This window comes from Arvicanthis niloticus, chromosome 26 (assembly GCF_011762505.2).
Source record: "Arvicanthis niloticus isolate mArvNil1 chromosome 26, mArvNil1.pat.X, whole genome shotgun sequence".
NCBI classification, from domain to species: Eukaryota; Metazoa; Chordata; class Mammalia; order Rodentia; family Muridae; genus Arvicanthis; species Arvicanthis niloticus.
In genome coordinates, this window is record NC_133434.1 from 35,777,307 (window position 1) to 35,803,296 (window position 25,990).

The window sequence follows — 25,990 nt, forward strand, 5'->3', positions numbered from 1 at the left end:
TTTGTATTTAAGCGTGACTCAGGTGATCCTATAAACACCAATCAGTCGTCAAGCATACTCATCAAGCATACTCATGCATTGATTTCTCCTCCTGTCTTGGAAAAAGCCCTCAAGAGCAATCCCATGCATAGACGGAGTCACCGTGACAGGGAGACACACCTGAGTGACTCTACTGTCACTGTCCTGTGAGGGCAGGCGGGGCTGCTTGTTTTATAAACCAACAGGAGCAGTACTTCTCACACAGCATCCCGCAGTCAGTGAACAGCAGGAGGACCACCCTGTGAATTATTTACAGACAGTTATCAATTGTGGGAAATTTCTCCTGGACCAAGAAAATCCCCTGGTCATGGGCAGAGAACAGGAAGTAGATGGGGAAGCCTTAGCAAGCAGAAGTTACTTATTTTGCTTCCTGGGTCTCAGAAAGCAGACAGGTGGGGGACCAGAGAGAGAAAATGCTTATTTAAAAATAAGCAAAAATTACAAGGCCAGCTGCAGAGACAGAGGTGGCTCTCCAGAACAATAAAGCAGGTTCTTTGTTCTTCAGACAATGGGTACCCTGGATATCTGCCTTTCTTTTCTCAGCCCTAGTGCTTCCCAGGATATACATCGGATCAGGGCTGGATGCCAGAAGGAAAGATCAAAGAGAAAACATAGGAGATTTGGCAAAAAGTTTGATTGAAAGAAGACAAACCAGTGAATTACTTAGTGGTCCACTTTAGTTAGGCAACTTTTTATTCTTAGTAGCACAGAAAGTCAGGAAGTAGCCACATTTAGATTCAATGATTAAATGTCCTCTTAAGTCATCTTTGAGTCCAATGACGTCTCCAGCAACCATATGCAAAGTAGATGTGGGGACAGCTAATGAAAATGCTGTCTCAATGCTTGATCCTTGTCTTTGGAAGATGGGAGTAACAGTCAGCTGGAGAAGTTGAAGGAGTTCTGTCACACACTGAAATAGCCATAGCTATTCACAGGGAGAGAAAAATAATCCAACAGTTTCAGTGAAATGCACACTGACAGTTGTTGCCTTCCATAATAGATAAACACATTAGCCAAGTGCTGGCTGTTACAACATAAAATCCAAAGTCAAAGGCAGTTATGGAGAAGCTTCAAATTCTGGGCTATGCCAACTTTCCTTCTGCCTAAAAGCCCACTACAGAAGCTTGACTACTGATATAAAAGAATCTGTGGGTAAGCAACACCCTGCAACTGTTTATGTACCAAATCAAATGCAGGCCTCACAAATCAACCCACTCTACGACACGAGCAACTTGGCTGGGTTAAAAAGACTCAGCCATGGAAAGGAGAAAACAGCCTCATGCTGGCTCCTCTCTGTTTAGGGGGGTGGGACGCCGCTTTCCTCGCAGACCCCCCTCAAAGTTAACGTGGCTAGGCGTCCATGTTTCTTCCATAAGTTGAAGCAGCCTGCTTCCAGCTTTTAATACTTTCCACATTAACTAGAGTAATGTCTTTTAATATATGGCCTAAATACCTCTGAGATGGCGGAAGCTCCTGTCACAGTGCGACCAAAGGTTCTGAGAGAAGGCAATGAACAAAGCAGGGAGGCAAGAGACATCACACCCGGAAGGAAGCTGAGTGGCTGAGCAAGGCATGTGGGAGAAACAGGTACATCTGCGGACTAAGCAGCTCAGGACCTCTCTCCTGGACGAGCCTCGAAGATGGGTCAGGAGCTACTCAAAGTTCCTTACAGAGTCCAAACCATCAGTTGTGCATGGTTTCTAACACGTGTTAAGACGTTTTAAAGTTTTCCTTGTTCTGATCATTTCATACATGTACATGAGTGTGAGCACGTGCACTCCGGTTTCTCACCTTTAATCTTCATGTCTTTTTTTTTTTTTTAAATAACCCACAAAGTCCAGTTAAGTTTGCTGCCCATATGTGCCTGGGTGTAGTGCCAATCATTACAGCACGGGAAGCCTACTGGTGAACACATCCTCCAAAAAGAACGAGCCACACACTCCTGCCAGCAGCTCCTCCGTGTGCCTGGAGATCGCCTACCCTACCCCATTCACGCCAGAGGTTTGGCTGGCTTCATCCTGTGCTGGTGACCACAGCTCCTGTGAGTTACGATCACAATGGCCATATCATGCCCAGAAGCCAGCATTTCATGGTGCTCCTCCCATGCTCTGACAGACAGGAGTCCCATTCAGAGCTGAGCACTCGGTTGGTCTCTCATTCTTAGGACTCTGGTCAGTCATGCATCTCCATTGTCTGCTGCCCACTGGGAAACTAAGCTTCTCTGACCAAGGCTGAGAGCAGCCAGCTCTGCTGGCACTAGGAGCTGGGAGTGGGGAGCAGGAGGGAGACGTCTGGCTAGAAAATATTTGTATACAGAGAGGCTATTTGCTTTGAACGAAAACCTGTCAGGGACGTGTCTTCGTCAGTCATTCTGCGGTCAAGGACTGGTGAGGTTAATGGTAGCTTCAAATTTGTTTGATAAACACCAGAATAGGAAGTGGATCTGGGCCCTCTGAAGCCGGGCCAAGCGCTACCTGAGAGCGAACTGGCTGCCTCCAGAGCCCTTTCCAGTGGGTTTCCAGGCACCCTGGATATGGTTGGTGCTGATTTTTAAAAAGCAATAGGAGAAATCGATCGAACGGCTCACTTTTCAGGGTTGCATTAACTTTTTCAGGCCACTGGGGTGCAATTTACTAAATTACCTCTTCTAGAACACTAAACAGTACCCTAGTGGGTCAAAGAGTAAATGCACCTCTGAAAAGTGAGCCATTTATTCCCCTCCCTGTAGTGCCAGATGCAATATGTCCCTTATGACAGAAATATCCACCTGCTTTCATTACAAACCCAAGAACTGTCGTATACTAGATAAAATGAGTGTGGGGAAGTGAAGGAAGTGGGGGATGGCTAACATCTCTCCTGCAATCCTGCTCACCATTGTGGAAGTCAACATGGGCGTATATGAAGATACTTGTTTACTATCTAGTGACACTTATTTTACTTGAGACCTCAAAACTGAATGACAAATACTCCATCTGAGGTGTCAGAGCCAGAGACTCACTGACTATTCTGATGGCCCCTTCACGCCTACTGTGCATTAAACCTGAGCCCCAGCACCCACTGTTGTGCAGCGACATGTCACAAACAGATGGCCATTGGTGTCTGCACCACACTATGGGCCCCATCTTACCTAAAACCAAACCATCCCTCCTGCTCTCTGAAAGCCATTGTCTGTGTTGGACTGCCCGAGGAGCTGTTCCCGGGCAGACTCACACTCATGAGCTGTCTTAATGAAGCCCGAGTTTTAGGTTTTCAGCACTGTTAGCCCTCACTCTTCTGGAAGATGGCGATGTGATGAAAACAAGACGTTTAATTTAAGAATCAACCGGCTTCTAATTAAACCGCCATAGGCAGCTGGTTGGATAAGTTTTAATCAGTTTCAATCACCTATTGATTGGTATACTGAAGCCTAAAAAATTAAAAGTAAAAGATGATTGGGGAATTGTCCCATCTCAGAACAACAGTACAGGCCTCTGTAAATAACTCCTCTTTTAACCATCAGCTAAATGAACACTTCAATACCGCAGTACAAAGTCTTCTGCAAAATTACTTTAACTAACAAGCAGAAATTTATCAGCTTCAGCCAAAATCAATGCTGAAATCAATTTGAACACTGGTTGTGTCTAAAGGGGCTCATTGGCAATTTAGGGAAATTACACCATGTAAATGCCTGTGCTTTAATTGAACAGTTCCATCAACTAGGCTGTGATTGCTGTCCATTCATTTATTTACTTCCTCTGCAGCTACCATCCTGCAAAGGAATGGCTTTTGTCAGGCGGGAGAGAGGCACTTTATCTTCATTTTGTGCACTTTTGTGCATAACAGACTTGGTGGAATGGACACATCATGACCAGGTCAAAATAAACCAGACAGACTTGTTTCTTTAACATAAAAAGGAGCACAAACTACCACCAGAGCCATACTACCTTCAGACCAGCCAGGAGGGATGAGGGATCTCCTACACCCTTGCACTGGCTCTGTGCTGCTGTCTTGCAAGAACATAGCATAATTTTTACTGTATATTTAGTGACTTCTAACAACATATAAATTGTGTAAGAATGTTCTCCTTGAAGAACTAGGTGACATTTGCTCTCTAGAGTCCTCAGAGATTAATCAAAAGAAGGTCATAGTCTCTAATCCATTTAGGACGGCACAGCATAACTTGGCCACACACATTTTCAAAGCCAGATATGCGGAAGGAGGGAAACGAGAGGGTGATGTGGTGGTGGCAGTGATGGGGATGGACAAACTGCCTCATAAAGATCACAAGGTCCAAAACATTAACATCATTCCAGAGAAGGATTAAATACTCACCAAGTCACAACAATGAAAACCCACTAGAGATACAATCAGCAAGGAACCATAGGAAATGACTAGGGGTCAGAGGTCAGCATCAACAGGTCTGACACTGGGGCCATCTGCTCCTTCAAAGAGCTCAGTTTTCCAGAAAGGAGGAAGGATGGGAGACAGTGTCTACCTGGCATGGGGGCATGGGCCATCTGTATAAAACATGAGCCTATACAAAAACAAACAAACAAACAAACAAAAACAAACAAACAAAAAAAAAAAAACCCCAAAAACCGACAATAACTAAATCCAGTCATTGCTCCCTGAAAAGGCTGGCACAGACCCTTCAGCTTACTCTGCCTATCTGAGGCTCCTAAAGGGAAAGGCACTTGGAAGAGACTAGGAAATGATAGTAAGGCCTGGGTTTGGGAGGGAAGCTACTCTGAATGCTCAGGGCTGCAGCTTGTCTGCAGTCAGATGAGGATGGAGCCCTACTGTGCTCAGCCACGTCCAACATCCTGGGGAAGTACAATAAAGCCCAGCTAACCCTGGGGGGCCCTGGCTGCACAGAGGCAGGTAGCACCTTCAATTCAACTGGTTTGCTTGTGCTTCTTAAGTTGCAGAGATGCTTCTGGTTGGCCCTTTCAGTCAGTTACCTCAGATGCCTTGTTCTGCAAACATTCACTAAGAATTATCTTTTTTAAAAAGTTAAAAGAGAGAAGAAATAGGTAGTGTATACAAACTTATCTCAGCGCACGCTGTGGTAGTCATTCTGAGGTTGTGTTTCACGTATCATTTGCAATCACACTATTAAGTTTCATTCCCTATAATTTTTGTTGTTGAAACAACCTAAAAACATATCTTATTCAGAGTTCTTAGCTAACAGTTTCAAAAACTTAATTATGGTTTAATCAAACCTTTACGTTTTCTCACTGAACAGTCTGATCTTTTCTGGGGCTATAAGCTAGAACAAAACCAGGATATTTGAGGGTGGACATGTTTGTATTTTCTAAATACAAAAGCTGGTTAAAACGCTATATTGATTGTGCCCAGAAGCAGGTTCTAATTTTGTCAGAACACTATTTTCATTTTATTATGTGAATTCACAAAACAAAAGCATGTGCTTTGCTCTGGGTGTAACACCAAATACTCTGGGGTCATGCAATAGACTCTGGCAGAGAAAACTATGGACATTTTATGATCAGGAGGATATTATACTAAGTTGCACCAAAAAAAGCAAAATTAATTCTAGAACAAACAAGCAAAATCACTTTAAGCTTAATATTTATAACCCAGGCCCTACTGCTACCCACCTAGTTTAGTAACGATTCCTCCAATCCCATGTTAAGATGCATAACAGAGCCACAAAAGCGAAACATAGCAGGAACATGGTCTCTTACATTAAAACAGCCACACACAGCAAAGGGAAAAGGTGGCCCAAAGTTATACACAGGAAATGCCTTTTGGACTTTCCAGTGAATTATTTTCCAAAAAAGCAATTTAAGTAAAAGGCCCTAGATGCTGTGGTTTACAAATACTTACTTGTGCGATATGCCAACAAAGAGACTATAATTTTCTAACATGTCAACTACTACAAAATAGACTTAAAATTTTAGTATGTCTTAGGAGTCAAGAAATGTGCCACCTCCATTTGTACAACCAAATAATTAATGTAGGAATTCAATTACTAAATTCTATGCCTTTGGATAAATAAAGAGACCCAAAGGGTAGGCCAGCAGCTAGTCATGCTGTCATAACTATGGGCCAAGAAGTATTTGTGCTAGCAATTACTAAAGAGCTTCTAAAATTAACCACTGGACAGAGTTCACCATTGACATACATTAATTTCTATTTTACATTAATAAAGCATTTACATTAAAATTTTTTAAATTCAGAGAATAAATAACATACAGTGAAACTGGCCTGAGAAGCACCCCAGGCATTGGTCCAGGGCTGTGCTGCTGTGAGCCGTGCTCTTGAGAAGCAGCCCAGACGTGGGTCCAGGAGCATGCTACTCCACCCCTCCCTGTTCTTCCTTGCTTGTAAAAAAGCAGGAAGCCACGATGGCCTCGTCACCAGGTCTAAAGACCTGCTGTGACCAGTCCCTGTCCATCTGTCAACTTTCTTAGAGATTACTCTGTTCCAACCACACTGGCCTAAATGTGATATCTCTGTGATCATCGAGGGCTTTGGTTTAAGTGGTTCCTTCTTTCTGGAAGATTCTTCTCAATTTTCTCACGACTACCTGCCAGGCCTCAGCTCGTATACCATTTCCTCAGTTAAATCTTCCTCTGGCACCTCTTCTCCATGCTTCATAACAACTGCAAGGTCAAGTTTCATCTCACTTTGGCATTTACTTCTTCAAGGACCCTTTGCTGGGACCCTAGACTGCTCTATCTGGTAGTCGACTGCATGTGTTTGCAATGGTCTTAGCACATAACAACACTTAGTAACTACTAGTTCACTGAATAAATGAATATATAGCCCTTTATCAGCTCTCTCAGAGTCAGAAGGGATCTATGTAGTCAGTTTATACTCAGCTCTGAGGGACAGTTCTTTCCCCAGCAGTTCTGGGCAATGGCCACGTCTCGCTGCATGCAGTAGGTGGTTCTAGAGCCATCCTACCATGGTCAACACCTTGTATTTACCCTGTGTGAAGGCCCTGCCTCTGTAGGTTGGTTCTAAAAACACTTGGTGATTAGTAGACAAGGCACCAGGCCAGGCACTGTGAGGACTGCTACCAAAATGACCCAGACACAAGTATCTTGCAGGAAAGACCAAACAGTGGCAGATCATCAGGGAGAGAATGTGACTCAGAGAGATACAGGAGACAAGCACTTAGCCTCCAGAACACAGCGAGCTGCCCAGGTGCAACCACACTCACTTCCACAGATCCCTGTTACTTTCTCTACCCTGGGTAAAAGCCAACTCCACCAAGTTGCAGATCCTCCATGAGGCTGTTCCTGATCTGTCCCTCATGCTCCCAGAGCTGGTGGCCCACACATACAGACACACAGTCTAGCCTGAGATCCTGTATCACCTGTGGACAGGACTTGTGTCTCTTAGGACATGGGGCACTTGACAGCACGCATGCTCAGAACTTGCAGATCAACAAATGAAAGTCTAGCGAGGCCCGCATTACCTGCCCACGTTTGTCCTTTGAACTCATGTCTCTGTCAACTCAACAGCAGAAAAAAAAAAAAAATCCTCATGAGTGCCAAGAGGGTAAGCTGCAGGATGGCATCACACTCGGATGTCACCTGATGCAGCCAGGGAGCTGCCTTCAGAGGGAGGAGCAGCATCCCCCCACATCTGCTAACAGCGCAAGCTAATGCAAACCCTGCACCTGCGCATAAGCACTGACGCTGGGGACTTAAACTTCTCCATAAACAAAGCATTTCATTAACATAAAATATTACAAAAAGTCTTGCAATCTCAAAATTATTTTTCTCTGAAAGAGAATGTGTTAAAACATTTAGATTCAGCAAATTCTTACTTGAAATATTACCATAATGTATTGATTTTTACCAGACTCAATTGACTGAAAAGTTGTTTGTATAGCAATATTGGCCAAACCAATATAGTAGAACAATTTTGTTTCTCATAGTAATCAAGTGCATTTCTGAAGTATAATTATACTGTCATAAAAATAAAGCCAAGATACCCTCTTCCAAGCAATAAAACTATAGGGCTATAAAACAGGAGAGAGAAAAGGCTAAATAAATGAGATTTTTAAAAATGAAATTTAGTGTCTTTCAAAAACACCACTGCCTCCTCTTCCTTCCCTTAAGCTACATTTAGAGGGGGAAAAAGATCAATACTTCAATCTCAATAAACTATTTCAATAATAGTTAATTCAAGTGGAAACACAGTCTGAAAGTCTCTGCTCAGCGACCTGTGACAGCCTGTCATGTTGGTGAGATGCCAATAATCCATCATTGCCATAATGGATATGAGCACATGTACACGGAGGGCTGGAGGCCACGGTGGGAACGGTGCGCAGTGAGCCTGGGCACGGGGCGGCTCCACTCCTCAGCACCTCAGCAGCACAGTGCAGGCCACTGCAGGAAACAAACCCAGGACCGTGAGGGCTGGCAGGGAAGGCGGACACATACATAATTAATTTTATTTGACAAATACTCATTGATTTTCTGAAAACATTAATATCCCTGCTTGCCAAGCGATACCATAATGCAACCCAGCCATATGTAAGTATTTAATTTTACATTAGGAGGATGTCTTGTTACTTGTTTAAAATATGATCTTGGTGGCAAAGAAAACGTTCTTTATTTCATTGGAAATTTAAGGTCAAGATAAATCAAACAAGCACCCTGCCTCTCCGGTCAATAACAAGACCATTTAAAAACTACTTTTAATATGTAAGATATATGTTGGGGGGGGGGGAATATAAGGAGCAGGGTCACTGTTTTCGTTTGACATGTGCAGGTCGGCTGGTGAGAGAAGAAGTCAAAGCTTCTGGACTGTTATGTGGGTCTAAATAAATAATTCCAGCAATAGTCAATTTGACAGGGATGAACTTCAGGGCCTCACTCAACAATGGATGCATCCGGCAATTCTACTGTTACGCAGACATAATAGAGTGTGCAGACACTGGAAGAGATACCTCTAACTTCCACTCGACACCACTGGTCCTCACCCTTCCTAACGCTGTGGCCTTCTAACACAGGTTAGAACACAACCTATGTTGTGGACCCCCAACCACAAAACTATTTTGTGGCCACTTCCTAACTGTAATTTTGCTACTGTTAGGAATCATAATGTAAATGTCTGATACACAGGACACCTGATATTTAAAATTATAGTGATCCTGTGAAAGAGTCATTTGGCCTCCAAAAGGGGTGGCGCCCCACAGTCTGAGAAAGAAGCTCTACTCTAGATGCCTGGAGCATCACCACAGAGCACCCGTGTCTGCAGCCTGCTGCCATCACAACAGTGCCCTCAGCACACGACTGCATTCTCACCATCAAGGCCAGCTCTGTTCTGTTTTCAGGAATCCTCTGGTTTTGAAATATTTTGCCTATTAAACAGCATTTAATTAGGTAACTTAGGTATTTCATGTATTGTATGCAACTGCCCATCAGAGATTCTGTTTTTCAATACATAAACCACATTACTATAATGATCTATTAGAATCCCAGCTTCTAAGCACATATTTATTTTAGTTGGTTTTATAGTCATATCACAGAGGCAAAAGAAGACTCAGAACCTCCTAGGATCTTTGCTACTCCCTCCAAGGACTGTTCCCAGCCCGGTGCCTAATAAGTATCGCTTAAAATAAAGGGAACAACTGAAACCAACCCTTGGAGAATTACTCTTCTTCTTATTTTCTCTAGATAAAAATCTTAAACACTGATAAATATCCAATCCTTTAAACACCATCGGGTGGAATACATGCTACTATTGTATCACTGAAAATTTTACCCATATGCAGACTGGATTCTTCACTGTACCACAGAAACTGGATACAGAAAATTCACTACTGATTTCTAATACCTAGAGAATGGAGCTCATGATCAATCTAAGATTTAGCTTAAAGAATTTGCATTAGAACAGACAAGCAAAAAACTGGAAATGATGACCCTCTGGTGACTTGAGCCACTGTTAGCTGACAGGCAGCCCAGTGTGACCCCAAGACTCCAGCACCCTGCACTTCTGAAGCCTGAGCTCCAGCAGCTCCAGCCAAAGCAAGCCCTGAGGGGCCCTGGAAGCAGAGGTGTGTCCAGAGCCACTGTACCTGCTAACCACTCAGGTTTCAGCACCACACACTATCCAAGAGAAGGGGACAGGGACTAGTTGGCTAGGTCAGGAGATGCTAAGTCATCAGTCTTAACACCTACAAGAGAACTAATCATTACATAGATATCCTTAGTCTGGAAACCCCCCTCCTAGGCGAACGTTCTAAACCGATTATACAACCTCTGAAGCTGGAGAGACATAGAAGGGGTAATTACAGAACTGGATTGAAAAGCCCCCGCTGCCCTCCTTCTTATTCCTGCCACTCAGTTCATAATGCTGCTCCTGGGATGCTAGGACACACAATGGAACACAAGAGACACTGTCTGACCTTGAGAAACAGAGGGAAAAGAGCCAAAGGGGGGAAAAGGAAAGTCAAGAAGCCACTGCTTGGAGCTCTGGCTTGGCCAGTGAACGGCTAAACAAACAGGAGCCCTCTCGCTTTCCAGTGTCACAGCAAGTGCACACTATAGAAGTCACCCTGTGACAACCTGAAAATAAATTGTGACACAGAAAAATCTGTGAAGCTTTTAGAAAGCATATCATGATAATATGATATAGTAATGTTTTATTTGTGGAATACTTAGAAAGAATACAACATGCAGCATAGTGAAGACCTCTCCATGCTAATTTAGTCCAAATATGATTCTGAGATTGTGTTTATAGATGTTTCTCCATGGCCACACAAGGGCAGAAAATGAGGGTTTAAACACTGTCCACTGTTAGTTCTATCATTACCAGCAGCCACCATGAAAAGGTGCCAGCCAAGAGCTCGGCATTCTGTAGATCATCTCATTTAAATGTGCAGCAATCTGAAAAGATAGGTACTATTATTATCCCCACTCTACAGATGGAAAGGCTGAGGTAGGAAACTATATACAAATTGTCAATTTACGTGGGGCATACTTAACTACAACATAGACTGCCTGCTATAGCCATAGAATTTTTGAAGTACAATGTGAGTCAGAAAATGTAATCTATCTTTCCTGTAAAAAATATATGTTTCTCAGAGAAACTTGCCTTCTTCCCAAACCTGGCTTCTTGCTACACTTAGGCTATACTTCAAATCTCAATATGATTCAAATTATTAATACAGAAAATACCAACTAAAACCACCTGCTTAGGAAACCACAGAGAATGGCCCACAACAGGACAGGGCACACAGTCCACACTACCACCGGGTCCAGATGTCTATGGCCGCCATACATACTGCCAGCTGAGCAAAGCATCTAGACTGAACAGATGAAAGTATGCCAACTATTAACTGAGATACACTGCAGCTACATGAGGCACCATATCACTTGAAATTTACAATGTCCCAGCAAGCGAAGCGAAAAGACTCAAATATTGGACTTCTGATACACACTTAGTAGCTTTATTATACTTCTAAAGGAAAAAAATTAAATAGAGCCATTAGGCAGTTTTGTTACCAATGAGTGGATTTTCCAATATTTTCTTCATCTAGTTTATGTAGCATAGCCCCTAACGTAATCATTTTTTTTTCTGGAAAAAAAAAAAAAAACCTTACAATTTTTATAGTAAACACTATTAAAGTAAACTTGGTGTAAGAGAAACCCAATCACAGCACATTGAATAATGCTCCTTAAAGACTTCAGTAAAGTGGACTCTGAGCTCTTGCTGACTGTAGCTCTGCTCTGTGGAGAACTGAAAGCCAGGGTTACCAGGACATTGCACACTAAAGCCCAGCAGTGAGGTGCAATCATGGACCACAGTGGTTCTCAGGTATCTTCACACTCTCTTTAAGAACTAGATACGGACCAACTGCAGGGATACACATCTGTATTCAGGAAGCTAAGACAAAAGGATTGCTTGGACCAGGGATTTAGGACCATGGGCAATGCGGTAAGATCCAGTTTCAAACCAAAATACACAAGTAACAGAACTGTGTAGACAATAGGATCTCTGGAGATTCTTATGAGAAATCTACTAACTAAAGTAGTCCGTCCTCAGGACACTGCCCCTCACCTTCTAGAAGCAAATGCTGTCCAAACAGTAACAGTGACAGTGTCAGTGACCATGTTAGTGACAGTCACAGTGATAGAAACAGTGACATTCCAGTGACAGTTCCAGTGACAGTCTCAGTGAGTGTGGATGATGGCAGCTAAAGGAACCTTAGGAGAAGCTGACAATGGTGTGCAGCTAAAAGGGTCTGTGGTACAGACATTTAGAAACGTCCCTTGGACACGCCTGTCCCAGTAAGAGGGTTTCTATCTAGCCCAGCTTTGTAGACAAGTGCAGGAGGGTAGATGGGTACTGAGTAGGCGAGTTCCACAGATGGCAGAGGGGCTGCGGCACCTCCTGAATGGGAATGCACTAAAAGTCACTACATCACACATTAAAATGCGTACAAAGCCAGGCATGGTGGTGCATGCTCTTAATCCCAGCACTCAGAAGTCTGAGGCAGGTGGGTCTCTGTGAGTTCCAGGCCATCCTGGTCTGAGTAACAAGTTCCAGGCCAGCCAAGGCTACACAGTGAAACCCTGTCTTAATATATATATAACAGCTATGATAATATGTTTTATATTTCATCATGATTAAAAAAATATTTTTGAAACAATAGTAGCATAGTTTCATGTTGTAGCCATCCTTTGGAGAACTGGGCTGGTTATTTACACTTCCCTGTATAGTCCCTTCTTTTTTATTTTCGTATTACAATTATATAGATGAATAAATTTTTAATATCTATACAGAAGGTACAGCTCCCAGGAACCCTCAGCCCTGGGTTCAATTCCAGACCCAAAGCAAATTTGTCTCTGATTCTAATTGCGGCAGGACTTAATTTTGACCAACAATTCATTTTATTAAACTATCTATATGAAAAATAACCTAAAAGCTGAGCATACATTCTCTCTTTTTGTTTTTGTTTTTTGTTTTTATTCTTTTTCTGAGTCACGGCCACACACTGTTGCATATGCTGGCCATTAACACATCATTAGGCTCGTGCTGACCTCAGACTCCTGACAATCCTCTGGCCCCAGCATCCTGAGGACCTGGATAACTACGGAGGTTTCTGTTGGTTTGTTTGCTTTCTTTTTGTTGATGGTAAGACAGGGCTTCACTGAGCCTCTGGCTTTCCAGGGACTTGTTGGCGAGACCAGGCTGGACTGGAACTCACAAAAACCCACGTGCCCCTGCTCCTAAGTGCTGGGATAGAAGGTGCACACATGATGCGGAGCCCAGCTTTGGGGGAGGACTCACGCCTGGCAGCACCAGGGGACTGAGCCTGAGGAATGACTAGATCAGATGACTTGAAGGACGTCATTCCACGTCCAGGTCCATGCCAAGGCAGCATCAGTACACAAGGATGTGCTGGGCTCACGAGGACCCAATCAGAATACAAATTAATTCTTTTATAACCCCAATTATTTTTAATATTACAGTAGCTACGGTCAGAGCACAGTCCAATGCCGTGTGGGGCTGGTGTGTGTGGAGGGAAGCTGTTACCCTGAGGGCTTTCTTACAGAGCATGGATTTGTTAATTCCTAGTGGAATATTTTTCATACACCACTGCAGACTATTAAGTGCCACATATTACATTATGTAGTTTAAACTTTGCACTGCCGTGAGAGGGACTTCCCTGTCGAGAGAGCTGTTTTTTATGCTTAGCGTTTTTTAATATGAAAATGAACAGTCCTTTAGGGTAAGATCGCTGCAACTGGAATTTGGGAGAGTTTTCTAACTTAACATATTCATCAGTGTGTGTAGGGATTCTCTCGGGTAGTGGGGGGAGGAGAGGGAAGGAAGCACAACAGGAAGAAGCCTTTTAATAACAGTGTCAACACAGGACACAGCAATGGCATTTATAAAGTTTGGCATCCACTGGGCATGACTGTAAACAGGCGAGGGACCAGCACAAGGTGAGAACAAGTTGTGAAAAAATAATAATCAGTACTGGTGTTAAAGAGCAAAGGGAAACACATGCTAAACTTCCAGCCAGTAACAAGGCACACCTGCTAACGGTGGACTAGTAACCACCCACCCAGGAGAGATGCAGACTCAGAGATATTTAAAAGGCAATATAAATGCATTTGCAGGCAATTCCCGAGAAAATAGAAGCTGTCTTGCAGAATTCTGGTGTCAAATGTGGAAATAAAATCTAGGTAGTGATGCTGTGTAAACCTTTGCCATGAGGGGCCTGGTTCCCAGCACTTGGTGAAGTAAACACAAAGTTTAGACAGGATGACTACTCACTTGTAAACTGTGCCTCCGTTGCCATGACCAAGGGTGTCCCGATACCGTATGTCTTGTTCATTCATCTCCACAGGAAAGAAAGAAAAACAAAAAGGGTGTCATGCCGCGGACGGAATGTCAAGGAAAGCAACTCTGGGCCATAAACAACACGCAGGCCGGGTCATTCCGAGTTCAGCTCCAAGAACGAAAGGATCAATACAACATTTGCTGTCCAATTTATAAAAGACGATACCAAGGGACAAAGTGATGGAAAGTTTAATGACAATTTGTTTGCCTGGGTCATTTCATTAAAGTTTGATAAAAGGTGTCAAAATGGAATGATATAACATAGCTCAGAAGGGTCAGGTCAGAGATACTGATAGGAGAACAGTCTCCAGCATGGCACAGAACTAACTAATGCCAAGCGTCAACACACACACAGGACCAAAGCCAAGCTCAGGGCATGCACACATGCACACACACACACACACACACACACACACACACACACACACAGAGTAATCTATGCATGCAGTGTAAATAAGCCAGCCCCAAAAACTCCTCTGATGACTATATAATTAGCATTGAGCAAACTAACTAAATAATGTTTATTATTTTTCTAGAGTAGAAAGAGCTTTCCTTTGCAGACGATAAATTAGTACATAGCAGAAGCTGAGGAGAAATCATATTATGATGATTGGTAAGTGGCAAATCACAGGCCTACAGAGAACACATGGAGCATGTGTGTAATATCAACTACTGCCAGTCCTGTAACTTAATGTACAAGACACCATGGTTTCTAATTCTACAAAACTTATACCAGGAGCACTACTCTTACTTATAATTGTGAGGCAGGTAAGTTGTGTTAGCACCCACAAAGTAATGTTTTCGAGTCTTCAAGGGACCCCCTACATAATCATTTATCAAAAGGGTTTTAAGGCTTATCAGACCCCATTTGATATATTCAGTAGTTCTTTAGGCATTGGTATAGTTGCATAAAAATTAACTGCCAACTTTATTCACCAAGTAGATTTAATAAAGGTATTGTTTTCCATATAGCTAAGGCCCGAGGAAAGTAAGCCCTGAAAAAAAATCAATTTCCAGGGAATTGCACTGCCTTGCATTGGGCAGAAAATGGATGGAGTTCTTAATTCAGTATCACTTGGAAAATAATAGTTTGCTTTTGGACCATCATTATAGTAAAGCTTTAAATATCTGCTCTGTTTTAAACTCCCACCAACTGAATAAAGCAAGGGCTACATTTATCAGGGGAAACCGTTTTCCTCTATACATTTCTGCAGTTGAAGCTTCAGAGGACTGTGATAATTAAGTGTGTGGTGCAAGCAAAAGCGACAGCGTCCTTGCCAAGCCATTTTGCCAGTTCCTAAAAGAATATCGACAGACTCCTGTGTAAGGGTCAATTCAGCACCAGATTTAATTGTTGTACAACCTGATTGATGCAATTTACAATCAGCTAATTGCAATATTTAAGGTCAGTGGAAAAATACTGGCAGACAAGTCAGAAAAATTGCCAACTGCTTCACTATTTGAGGAAAATTCTGTTCTCCATGACCTTTAAACTACTAATATAATAAAATGATATTTTACCCTGTAGAAAAGATGTGGCACGAAGGAAAAAAAGCCACATTACTCTGGACTTAAATGGCACCTTTTCCAACAACATTAGGAACAGCAGCCCAGGAGGTGAGCTGAAATGCTCGCCAGCAGGACTGCCACTGCTTCGCTTTGATTGATGAAGGGTTCATAGACAGCAGTGTACAGCCCGCTACCACGCCATTCCCTGAGAGCATTCCTCCAGGTAATCTAAACATGCCTCTAACAAACTAATTTGCACCATTAACTTGCCTAACAAGATGCATTTTCACTGTGGCTCGAAGTAAATTTCTAGGAGAGAGGAATTTCACTTGGTCAAGTCCACAAATTCTGAATTTGCAGCACTGAGATGAAAGGGCAGTTGGGAAGTAGGCATATATAACACAGAGAGAGGCTCTGGGCTCTGTGAGGACTAACAGTTGTGATCAAGCCCTTCCACAGGCAAAGGGCAAGGTGTGGGTGTCTCTGACCATTTACACCTACAATCACAACAGAGCTCACAAAAGAGGAGTGGACAGTATCCCACATGTCAGCCTCACCAGGAGTAATATTCTAGGGGAGGGGCTTAGAGCCTCAAGTGGGAGATGGGTGGGAGATTGAGGGGAGGCAAAGCCTGATGTTGCATATGTATATGAGTAAGTGCTGAAAATTAAGATAAAATTAAGGGATCCCCCAGATAATGAGGGTGATTATGCAAGACCATAAACATAAAGTGCTTCTGAATTGTAGGCTCAAAGGGTGTTCCTTTACAAGACTACATCCATATGAAATGATCTATGCTGTTTCAAGGTATGCAAGTTTTTGCCCAGCAAATGAATTGATGGTATTTCTTTTCTTTTTGTAATATTAAATATGAAATACCAATGGCTGGAGAGACGGCTCAGTGGTTACAGAGGACATGGATTCTATTCCCAAAACCCACACTGAGAGGCCCATGATCACCTGCTCCTCCAGGTCCAGAAGAATCTGATGCTCTCTTCTGGCCTGTGTGGGTACTGCAAGTGGTGCACATACAGACAAGCAGGAATACACACAAATAAAGATAAGTAAACCTGCCAGGCATGGAGAGACACTCCTTTAGTACCAGGAGTAGGGAGAAAAAGGCAGGAGGATCACTGTGATTGTGAGGCAAGCCTGGTCTACATAGTGACATAGAGGTTATCCAAGGCTGTATAGTAAGACTCTGTCTCAATAAATAAATAATACATATATACATATCTCTGTCAGACACTTTTCTGTTTGCTTATGAGTGTTCTATTATAGCATATAATATTTTACAAGCTTCATTTGCTTGTTTTAGGAAACAGTGTCATGAAAGGTCCAGTGGTTTGTCTTTTGATTTTTTGTTTAGTTTTGTTTCAGCTGTTGCTTCTCCCCCCTCCCACCTCCACTCCCCAGCCTCAGTCCTGAGTCTGGGACTGCAGGTACACAGCTATCATATCATGTAAAAAACAACAGCTATTGAAGCAGAATTAAACTACATGAACTGAATTAAAGAAAAGAATCTTGACGATTTCATACATGATATAAAATTATAAAAAAAACAGCTACTAGCATTTTGCCATTTATAATTAGATAAGCACATTAAGTGAATTTTTCAAAATGAAGCATAGGAATTGTGCTTACTGAGAAATAGAGGTAGGATTCCTAAACCTACAGAGGGATTCATGTGCCTCGGGTAGTTAGGACCAAATATCATAAAAGCACAGTTCTATAGCATGTTAGGACCATTTAACCCAGGCTACTTTATAACTTGTCAATCAGTACCCTAGTTCAACATCAGCGAGTTGTCTCTGGTCCAATGTGGGGACACTCTGACTGCTGACAGTCACTGTGCACGGACGGAAACCACTGACTGAAAGGCAATTTTCAAAGCATTTATTTCTAAGAAAGGAAATGTAAAAAACAAAATGTGTAGCTCAAGTACTAATGGCTGTTTGGCAAGATGATTGCTTTCTAAACATGTGGACCTGAGGTCATATCTTCAGCACCCACATAAAACGGGGCCCGGAGGCATTACACCTGTAACCCCTGGGCGGGGGGAGGGGGAGAGACAGGTGATCTGCAGTTTGCTAGCCAGCAAGCTAACCAAAATAGAGAACCCCTGTCTCAAAAATAAAGTGGTCAGCAATAGAGGAGGACATTGGTCAGTCTCTGACCTACATGTGTGCATAATGCCATGCATGTACATGCATGCCCTACTCTTTACACACACCTCACATGGTTTGACCTAGACGTGTGCATAATGCCATGCATGTACATGCATGCCCTACTCTTTACACACACCTCACATGGTTTGACCTACACGTGTGCATAATGCCATGCATGTACATGCATGCCCTACTCTTTACACACACCTCACACGGTTTGACCTACACGTGTGCATAATGCCATGCATGTACATGCATGCCCTACTCTTTACACACACCTCACACGGTTTGACCTACACGTGTGCATAATGCCATGCATGTACATGCATGCCCTACTCTTTACACACACCTCACACGGTTTGACCTACACGTGTGCATAATGCCATGCATGTACATGCATTCCCTACTCTTTACACACACCTCACACGGTTTGATCTACACGGGTGTGTATAATGCCATGCATGTACATGCATGCCCTACTCTTTACACACACCTCACATGGTTTGACCTACACGTGTGCATAATGCCATGCATGTACATGCATGCCCTACTCTTTACATACACCTCACACGGTTTGACCTATACGTGTGCATAATGCCATGCATGTACATGCATGCCCTACTCTTTACACACACCTCACACGGTTTGATCTACACGGGTGTGTATAATGTCATGCATGTACATGCATGCCCTACTCTTTACACACACCTCACATGGTTTTCAAACTGTACAGTTGTAAGATTTGTTTTCAACTCAATAAAGATGCTAGTTTTTAATTATAATTGATTTTCCTTGTTTTAACTGTAAAATGCAAAGCAGCAGCAAAATAACAGATAGGAGGGAAGAGGAAGAAAAAGCCCAGGAGTCACAACCGCTACACATCCACAGACAGGAAAGCAAATGATTGCTGCTTCCTCCATTCTGCTTAAAAGAGAAGCAAGTGCGAGAAAGCAGCCAGGCCAGCAGCTGGCACTGAGGTCCGGCTGTGTCTGGGCAGGAGGAGAGACTGCGGTTCTGACTCACACACAGCTTCATTTCTGCCTCCGTCTTTACAAGGGAGCTAAGTGCAAACATGCTTGCGCTGACTGGGTTTTTAAAGATAGTTTCTACAGCAAATTCGTACCCTCCCCAGGTTAGGGAGTTTTCTAAAGGCATCTGAAGTTCTAGAAGCAACAAAGGTATGGTAGGAAAGAGACTGTCCAGTATGTATGACTTCTCGGAGTGTTAACCTGGGCTTACCAGGAGCAGGAACTATAGTCATTCTACAAAACCAAAAACAGAAGGAAGAGAAAACTATTTAGAAACCATGAGGTAAAAGTCACAGGTCTGTGGAGTAACAACTGGCTATTTTATAAAATCCTCTGAACTGACCCTCTGGGCTCTTTCCAGGGCCAACATCAGACAGACAACGCCACACGGAGCTCTGCGTGGGGAAGACATACACTCCAAATCTGCAGCGAGTCTGAGTCACAGGCCTCAGTAAGAAAGCCCAAATACTTTCTGATTTATTTATTAAGCTGGAGAACTGGACTCTCCCACCATAAAGTGTTAACCAAAAAAGAACAGCTCTGTACCAGAGACTAAAGGTAAACTTTTAAGTGGTTCTTGATTTAACGTATTAATGAAATCAATGGGGACAGGAAAATGGAATTTAATTATGGACTAGCAAAGAATATGTTCTTTGTTTATTGTCTGCCTGTGTTAAAGAGAGTAAGCTTGCATCGCTTATAAATCATTAAAATAAAAATGTTCAATTAATCCTACTTTCTATGTAAAGGCCTGACAGGACTGAGTCCTAGCACAGGACTTTAGCTTCACAAATCGAAGCAATAATGGTTTCAGAAGGCGTCACACTCTATGAGCAGACAATTGGGGAGATTTAGTAAATCCCACTTTATAGAGCGGAGACTAATCGGAAAACACAAGCCAGTCAAATGTTTCTTATGAACTGTTGACACTCTATCAATGCTGAATCAATTGGTGGCATTTACTCTGAGTGACAGAAAAGAAATAAATATTTATATCACATAACCTATATCAATGAACCCAGGCAGAAAGCTATTTCTAACCTGTCAATATTTGATTATCTTGAAGAATCATGTCCCTTTCTGTTAATGATTAATATGAATTCCTTATGAAATCTAAGTGGAGGCTAGTGGGAAGGCAAGTCGTTATTAATGTTTGAGAGCTTAAACCACTAAAATAAAACTGCACTCAAGTGTTCAAGTATCGTTAAATGTGACTTACACCTTCTGTAGCAGATGGTGTCAGTGTTCAGCCCTGAGATTTACCGATGCCCACGACACCCGTGTTACTTCACTGCAATGCAATCTCACCCTCGGTTAGTTACTGCGCAGCACCAAGGGAGGGCCCAGGACAAGCAGGCATTCTGAAAGCTTAAGGAGGAGTGACACCCTTGTCTCATTTTTATTTATTTATTGTTTTACTGATTTATTTTTTAGCAAAAGTAAATATAAGATAAGCTTACCCTTAAAAAGAAAAAGAAAAAACCTGCCACATTGTTTACTGTAGGGTTAGCACATTCCCAAGAGAAAGCAATAAACAATATTTAAGTGTCAAAAACCATTGCTGTGCCAATCTCCACTGCTGAGACCCTCATAACTGACACTACTCTGATATTTGTGGGGCTCTATTTTCCATCAAAACAAGAGGGGCATTTCAGAATGCTGATATGTTGCATGTGTGTGCGTGTGTGTATGTGTGCGTGTGTGCGTGTGTGTGCATGTCTGTGCCTGTGTGTATGTGCACGCATGTGCGGCACACAAGTGAACATGAAGTGCCTTTTATTTAGGAAAGAGGGCTGTATGACACTACTTATTCTCCCCTGCCTAGGGTGAATAATGTAGTTAAAACTTCTTAATTTATGTGTATTTTGAAATGTATTTTACAGCTGAAAAACACGAGTGACTTGTATATAAATTGTAATTAGTAACCAGAATGCGAGCAGGCTAAACAGATCTATCCTTGGCCTGGGCTCAGTATTTCAGCTTCCGTTCACCCTGCTGCACACATGCCAAGTGCAGGGGAGACGGGGGCAGACCTTGGTCTAAGCAAACCTTTGGCTGCTTCCAGGCAAAGCTGCAGGTGAATGCTATCTAATATTTGGAGGCTAAGGGTATAGCACCAGCTCAGAATGTGGGAGCTGGGTTTGATCCCTAGCTCAGTCTATCGCGGAATCTGAGACTAACAGAATTAGACACACAGTCAACACCATGCCGGACTCTCTTCCACTGTACGTGGAGCATTTAAAGACTAGACTTCATACTGACTGACAGACTGTCAGAACCAGATCAACTCAATCTTTTTGTAGCTATTCAAAAGACTGTGCCAAGCTTCCCGAAGCTCTTCCAACGAGCCTGTTTCAGGACACACGTCTCTCAGGCACCGTGCTACAGGTGCTGTTAAAGGACACGTGTGAGGACCCTCTTTGTCCTCTTGACATGCAGCACTACAAGTCTTTGATTCATGAAATGCCAACAAGGCTTGGAGAGGTCAGCGTGCGAAGGCACTGAATAAGCATCCGAGATAATTAAGATCTCAGCCTTCGAAACACGGACGGAAGTGAACAGCAGTTAAGAAAATCAATAAGAGTCTTTTATTTGCAGTGACACAGATGTCTCAGTCAATAGAGCCTAATAGGCAGGCTTGATCGCAACGGACAGGCGCTGCCTGCAAGGCTATCAAAGGGCTTCACTGTAACAAACGTTAAAACGCATTTATGTTGCTACTGAGAGATTGCAGCCCCTGCAGGTAGCTTCATTTACTAGTGAATGTTTAAAAGTACTATAGTATTTCACAAGTGTCCATTTACTTGAATCAAAATTAGTGAAAAATCAGTGGCTCGCAGGCCTGTTTGTCCTTCCCTGGCTGGGGTGGGTCATTCAGTTTCAGATGGCCCAACAAACAAGGCAAACCAAGGTTCCCTGAAGCCCAGGGACACATGTGTCACAGTCTGACTGGCCTGGCTTCAGTCCCCATAAAAGCCAATGCTGGTCTCTGGACAAAAGAGAAGCTAAGGCTGGAACGTCACAATTTTCTCCTTTGTCCCCAGAGAAAATGAAAGAAACGGTCACTTCAAAACACAGGGCCCTGTCAACTACCGACGGGATGACGACTTGTTCAGAACTGATTAACTTTTTTAAACTGAGATGGCAGTGTGGTTGTGTGCACAGTGCCTCAATCTGCTGGGAGTGAAACCCATTAGCTCAGGTTGAAAAACGTGCTGCAGATTGTTCTGCCAATCAAATTAAGCTTAGGCATTCATTTATGACAAGAAGAGATGTGCAGGCTCGTCACCATTTAATACTACGGCTACACTCTGGACAGCCACAGAGTGCTACTCTCAAGTTTAGTATGCAACAATACCTACCTGGCCGTTGGCCAATATCTTTCTCAGCTCAGCTGAGGACTTCTTCAAGCTGCAAAGAAATGACACTGTCAGTGGCAAGGTCACCAACACCTCTCAACCCTACTGCAGATTCCAGACCAGGGGTGAGGATGAGGCTCAGGTAGCAGACTGCTCGCCTAGTACACGACCAGGCCCCGGCTTGACCTCAGCACTAGGTAAAGTGTGGTGCCAAACGCCGGTGGCCCCAGGAACAAGAGGAGCAGCAGGTTCAAGGTCACCCTTAGCTACACCAGGAGCTGGAGGCCAGCCTGGCTATATGAGAACTTGTCTAACAATTTAATACTACTAATACTACTAATAATAATGATACTCCAGACTAAAACATGCCTTTTCTAAGAGGGTTTTGTTGTTGTGTTGAAGTAACTGGTAGGATGCCAAAGGTTCCATGGGGGCCAGAAGTCCCATGACTCTCCAGAGCCAGGAAGCAGATTCCTCTACAATGATTTTATGGCACTTTACACTTGTGATGCACAAAACATTGGACACGTTCTCAAGAATGTTCAGGTATTCTTTTTTTGCCTGAATTTTTCTCAGGCAGCAAAGATGACAGCACTTCAAACATCGTATAATAGACAGGCTATGCTCTGGTCTCTTACTACAGATAATAGTTATACACTTGACTTCCTGGAAACATACAATAGCCATTGTCAGCAGCTATGGAATCTGGGACCCAACACCTCTCCTCTTAGAAAGTCAACTCCTCTTTCTATAAGATAGGCAGCATATGCGTAAGATAGGTAAGCAGACAAGTGAGACATTACCAGCAGCACTGCCTGCATACTACAGGCATGTGTTTATTAGTCAAACCAATAAACTGAGGTTGCCTTCACTTTCTTTTGCTTTCTGAGGAGACTCAGCTTCCATTAGTATTTAGTGATTATTAAAATGTTCTCTGAACGTCTACGGCTATATGCTACCTAGCTAGAGTGAATCCCACAGGCCCTGACCACAGGAGTAACTTCCAGCAGTGGGGCCTAGTAGGATGTTTAAGTTTGTTGGGGTCGTGCTCTTTACAGAGATTGGGAAGCATCTACCTCCTTTGATTCTGCCTTTCTTGGCTGCTCTCACTGGAAGTGACCAGTTTCTTCCATCACATGGTCCCACAATGAAACACAGCAGTTTCATCAGGCAAAAATCAGTAGGATCCAACTGTGGACTGAAACTCTGTGCTGTGAACCAAAATAAGCCTTTCTTCTTTATTAGCTGGTTTCCTCAGACATTTGTTACAACAGCAGAAGATAATACATTACGCAAACATTTCTGCAGATAGCTTAGTTCTATTTAGTGAAAATGCTTAAGAGCTCTGAAGTTCTCAAGCCTTATTTATAATAATTTATTTATAATGTTTAAGCCTCCAAAGCCACCAGACTAAGTAGCAAGGGATATAAAATGGCTCAGGGGTTAAGAGCACTGGCTGCTTTTTCAAGGGACCCAGGTTTGGTTCCCAGAACCCACATGGTGGCGCACATCTGTTTGAAACTTCAGTTCTAGGGGATCTGACGCCCCCTTCTGGCCTCTAAAAGCACTGCATGTATATGGTGCACAGATTTATCACACAAGCAGTTAAAACACTAGAACACAAATGGTTGGACGGACAGACAGACAGACAGACAGACGATAGACAGACAGACCTTTAAAAAAAATAGTACCTCCCTAACTACTATTCTTTGAAATAGTAGCTTTATCCTTAACTGTCCACTCTATGCTCCCTCTGCCAGATAAACTCCCTGATCTGGTCATTACCAGTGTGGCTCTTTCTTCCCCTACACTCTCACCAGAGATTGGAAGCTCCAGAACACAGACCTCAACTCATTCTGTTATGCTCTATTCCTTCTTTGTCCCTGAACAGCCAAGTGCTAAGTGTCCAAGAAATGGTGGTTACTGTGACTCTGTGGCAGGTGTAGTGGTAACATGGGAAGACATAAAGACCAAAATTTATCAGGAAGGAGAGGAGATCAGGACCAAGTCTGAACCACATTGGCATTCCACATGGCATCTTTGCTACGACCTCAGATTCAAGCTGGTCCCTCTGCTGATAATCATCCTCTCTAAATACTCCTTACCACTCTGCTGAGGTCCAAGTACTGAGCCTCAGTTCCCACACTTTGTAAAACTGTCTAAGCTATGCCTTCACCTAAGGATTCTAGGCTGATAACGGTCTCCAGAGGCTGATCGGCCCAGGGGAACAGTCAGGAATTTTGTAGCCTGGAACTAAAGATGCAGCACATACCAAAAAGTGAGCAGCCGCCTCCAACCCGTCCAATTACCAACTTGGTCATGCAGCTCCTCTGCAGAAAGCCGAGCCACGGCAGGCACTGTAGCAGGGCTGCTGCATATCCTCCTGCCGTAGCTTCTCAAGAGCTACACTCCCTCATGTGTGCTTATTATTCCTCACTTACAGAGAAAGGGCACAGACCCTGTCTACATCAATACACATACGTGCACACGCACGTGCACACACTTACTTGTCTGAGAAATAGTTAAATCTGTGTATTCCCATGAGTGACTCCCAATTTGATAATTCTGCTTATTGTAAAGACACAAACAAACAAACAAAGCTTCCACTATGTTCTCGCCACAGATAGTTCATTATGTCAAAAGCTTAAATAATAACACTTTGATTCATGGCATTTACAAAATGTCTTTCATCCAAGAAACAAAATATGACTCCTTAACATAGCTTCATCAATCTTACAGTAGCAGTGGATGGAGAGGGAGCTTAATCATCCTAACTTTACAGAAGGAGAAAGCCACGCTGTTTAGAAAGGCCTCGGCAGTAGGTCCTGAATTCAGTAATTACGACCGAGGAACACCGTGTGGGTTAATACGCTCAGTCTAACAAATGGTCATTCACCCAACTTACACTCTGAAAGTAATAGGAGTGACACCGATGCCACTGACACACCAGCATTTGGCTGTGCTAGTCTAGGTTAAAAGGATGGGAGAGCAGCACTCAGGGGTAGAGCGCATGTTTAACATGGGCAGGCTCTTAGTTTCGAGTCTTAGCATGAAAAAAACAAAGTGTCATCCAACAAATTTGTTTTATGCCCCAGTTACTCAATATTTCATTTGTTCTTAAGAACTTGAGTTACCAAACCTCTTTTAAAAACGTTTAATGTTTTAAATGTACATAATTGTAACCTAGATATAACACTTGAGAAAAGACATGGAGATATCCAAAGCATAAAAGAATAAAAAGAGAGGGCCATGGGCTAGAGAATGGCTCAGGGCTTGAGAGCACCGGCTGTTCTCACAGAGGACCTTGGTTCCATTCCCAACACCCACAAAAGGCTTCTGATCACCTGTAACTCCAGTTTCAGGGCACCTGACGCCCTCCTCTGGGCTCCAGAGGCACTGCATGCACATAGTACACAGACATGCACGTGGCCATAGCAACCATATACGGTTTCTGTTAAGGTGGAGCTGGACATGTTTGTTCACGTCTACAGTCCTAGCACTGGAAGACTGAGGCAGAAAGATTGCTCTGGTTTCAAGGTGGACATGGATTGCATGGTGAACTCTAGGTATG

General features: G+C 43.1%; 1 protein-coding gene across 5 annotated transcripts in view; it reads right to left on the reverse strand.

Annotated features, from left to right (window-relative positions):
* The window catches only part of Map2k5 (mitogen-activated protein kinase kinase 5), a 213,233-nt gene that overhangs the window by 144,673 nt on the left and 42,570 nt on the right, over positions 1-25,990 (reverse strand). For 4 of the 5 annotated variants that reach the window (XM_076925728.1, XM_076925727.1, XM_076925726.1 and 1 more), the window contains 2 exons: positions 22,423-22,471; positions 14,290-14,354 (listed from right to left, as the gene is read on the reverse strand). The exons of the other annotated variant lie outside the window; for it this stretch is intronic. In XM_076925728.1, the coding sequence (XP_076781843.1) occupies positions 14,290-14,354; positions 22,423-22,471 (114 nt within the window). The remainder of the gene's footprint in view (positions 1-14,289; positions 14,355-22,422; positions 22,472-25,990) is intronic. 5 annotated transcript variants of the gene reach the window in all.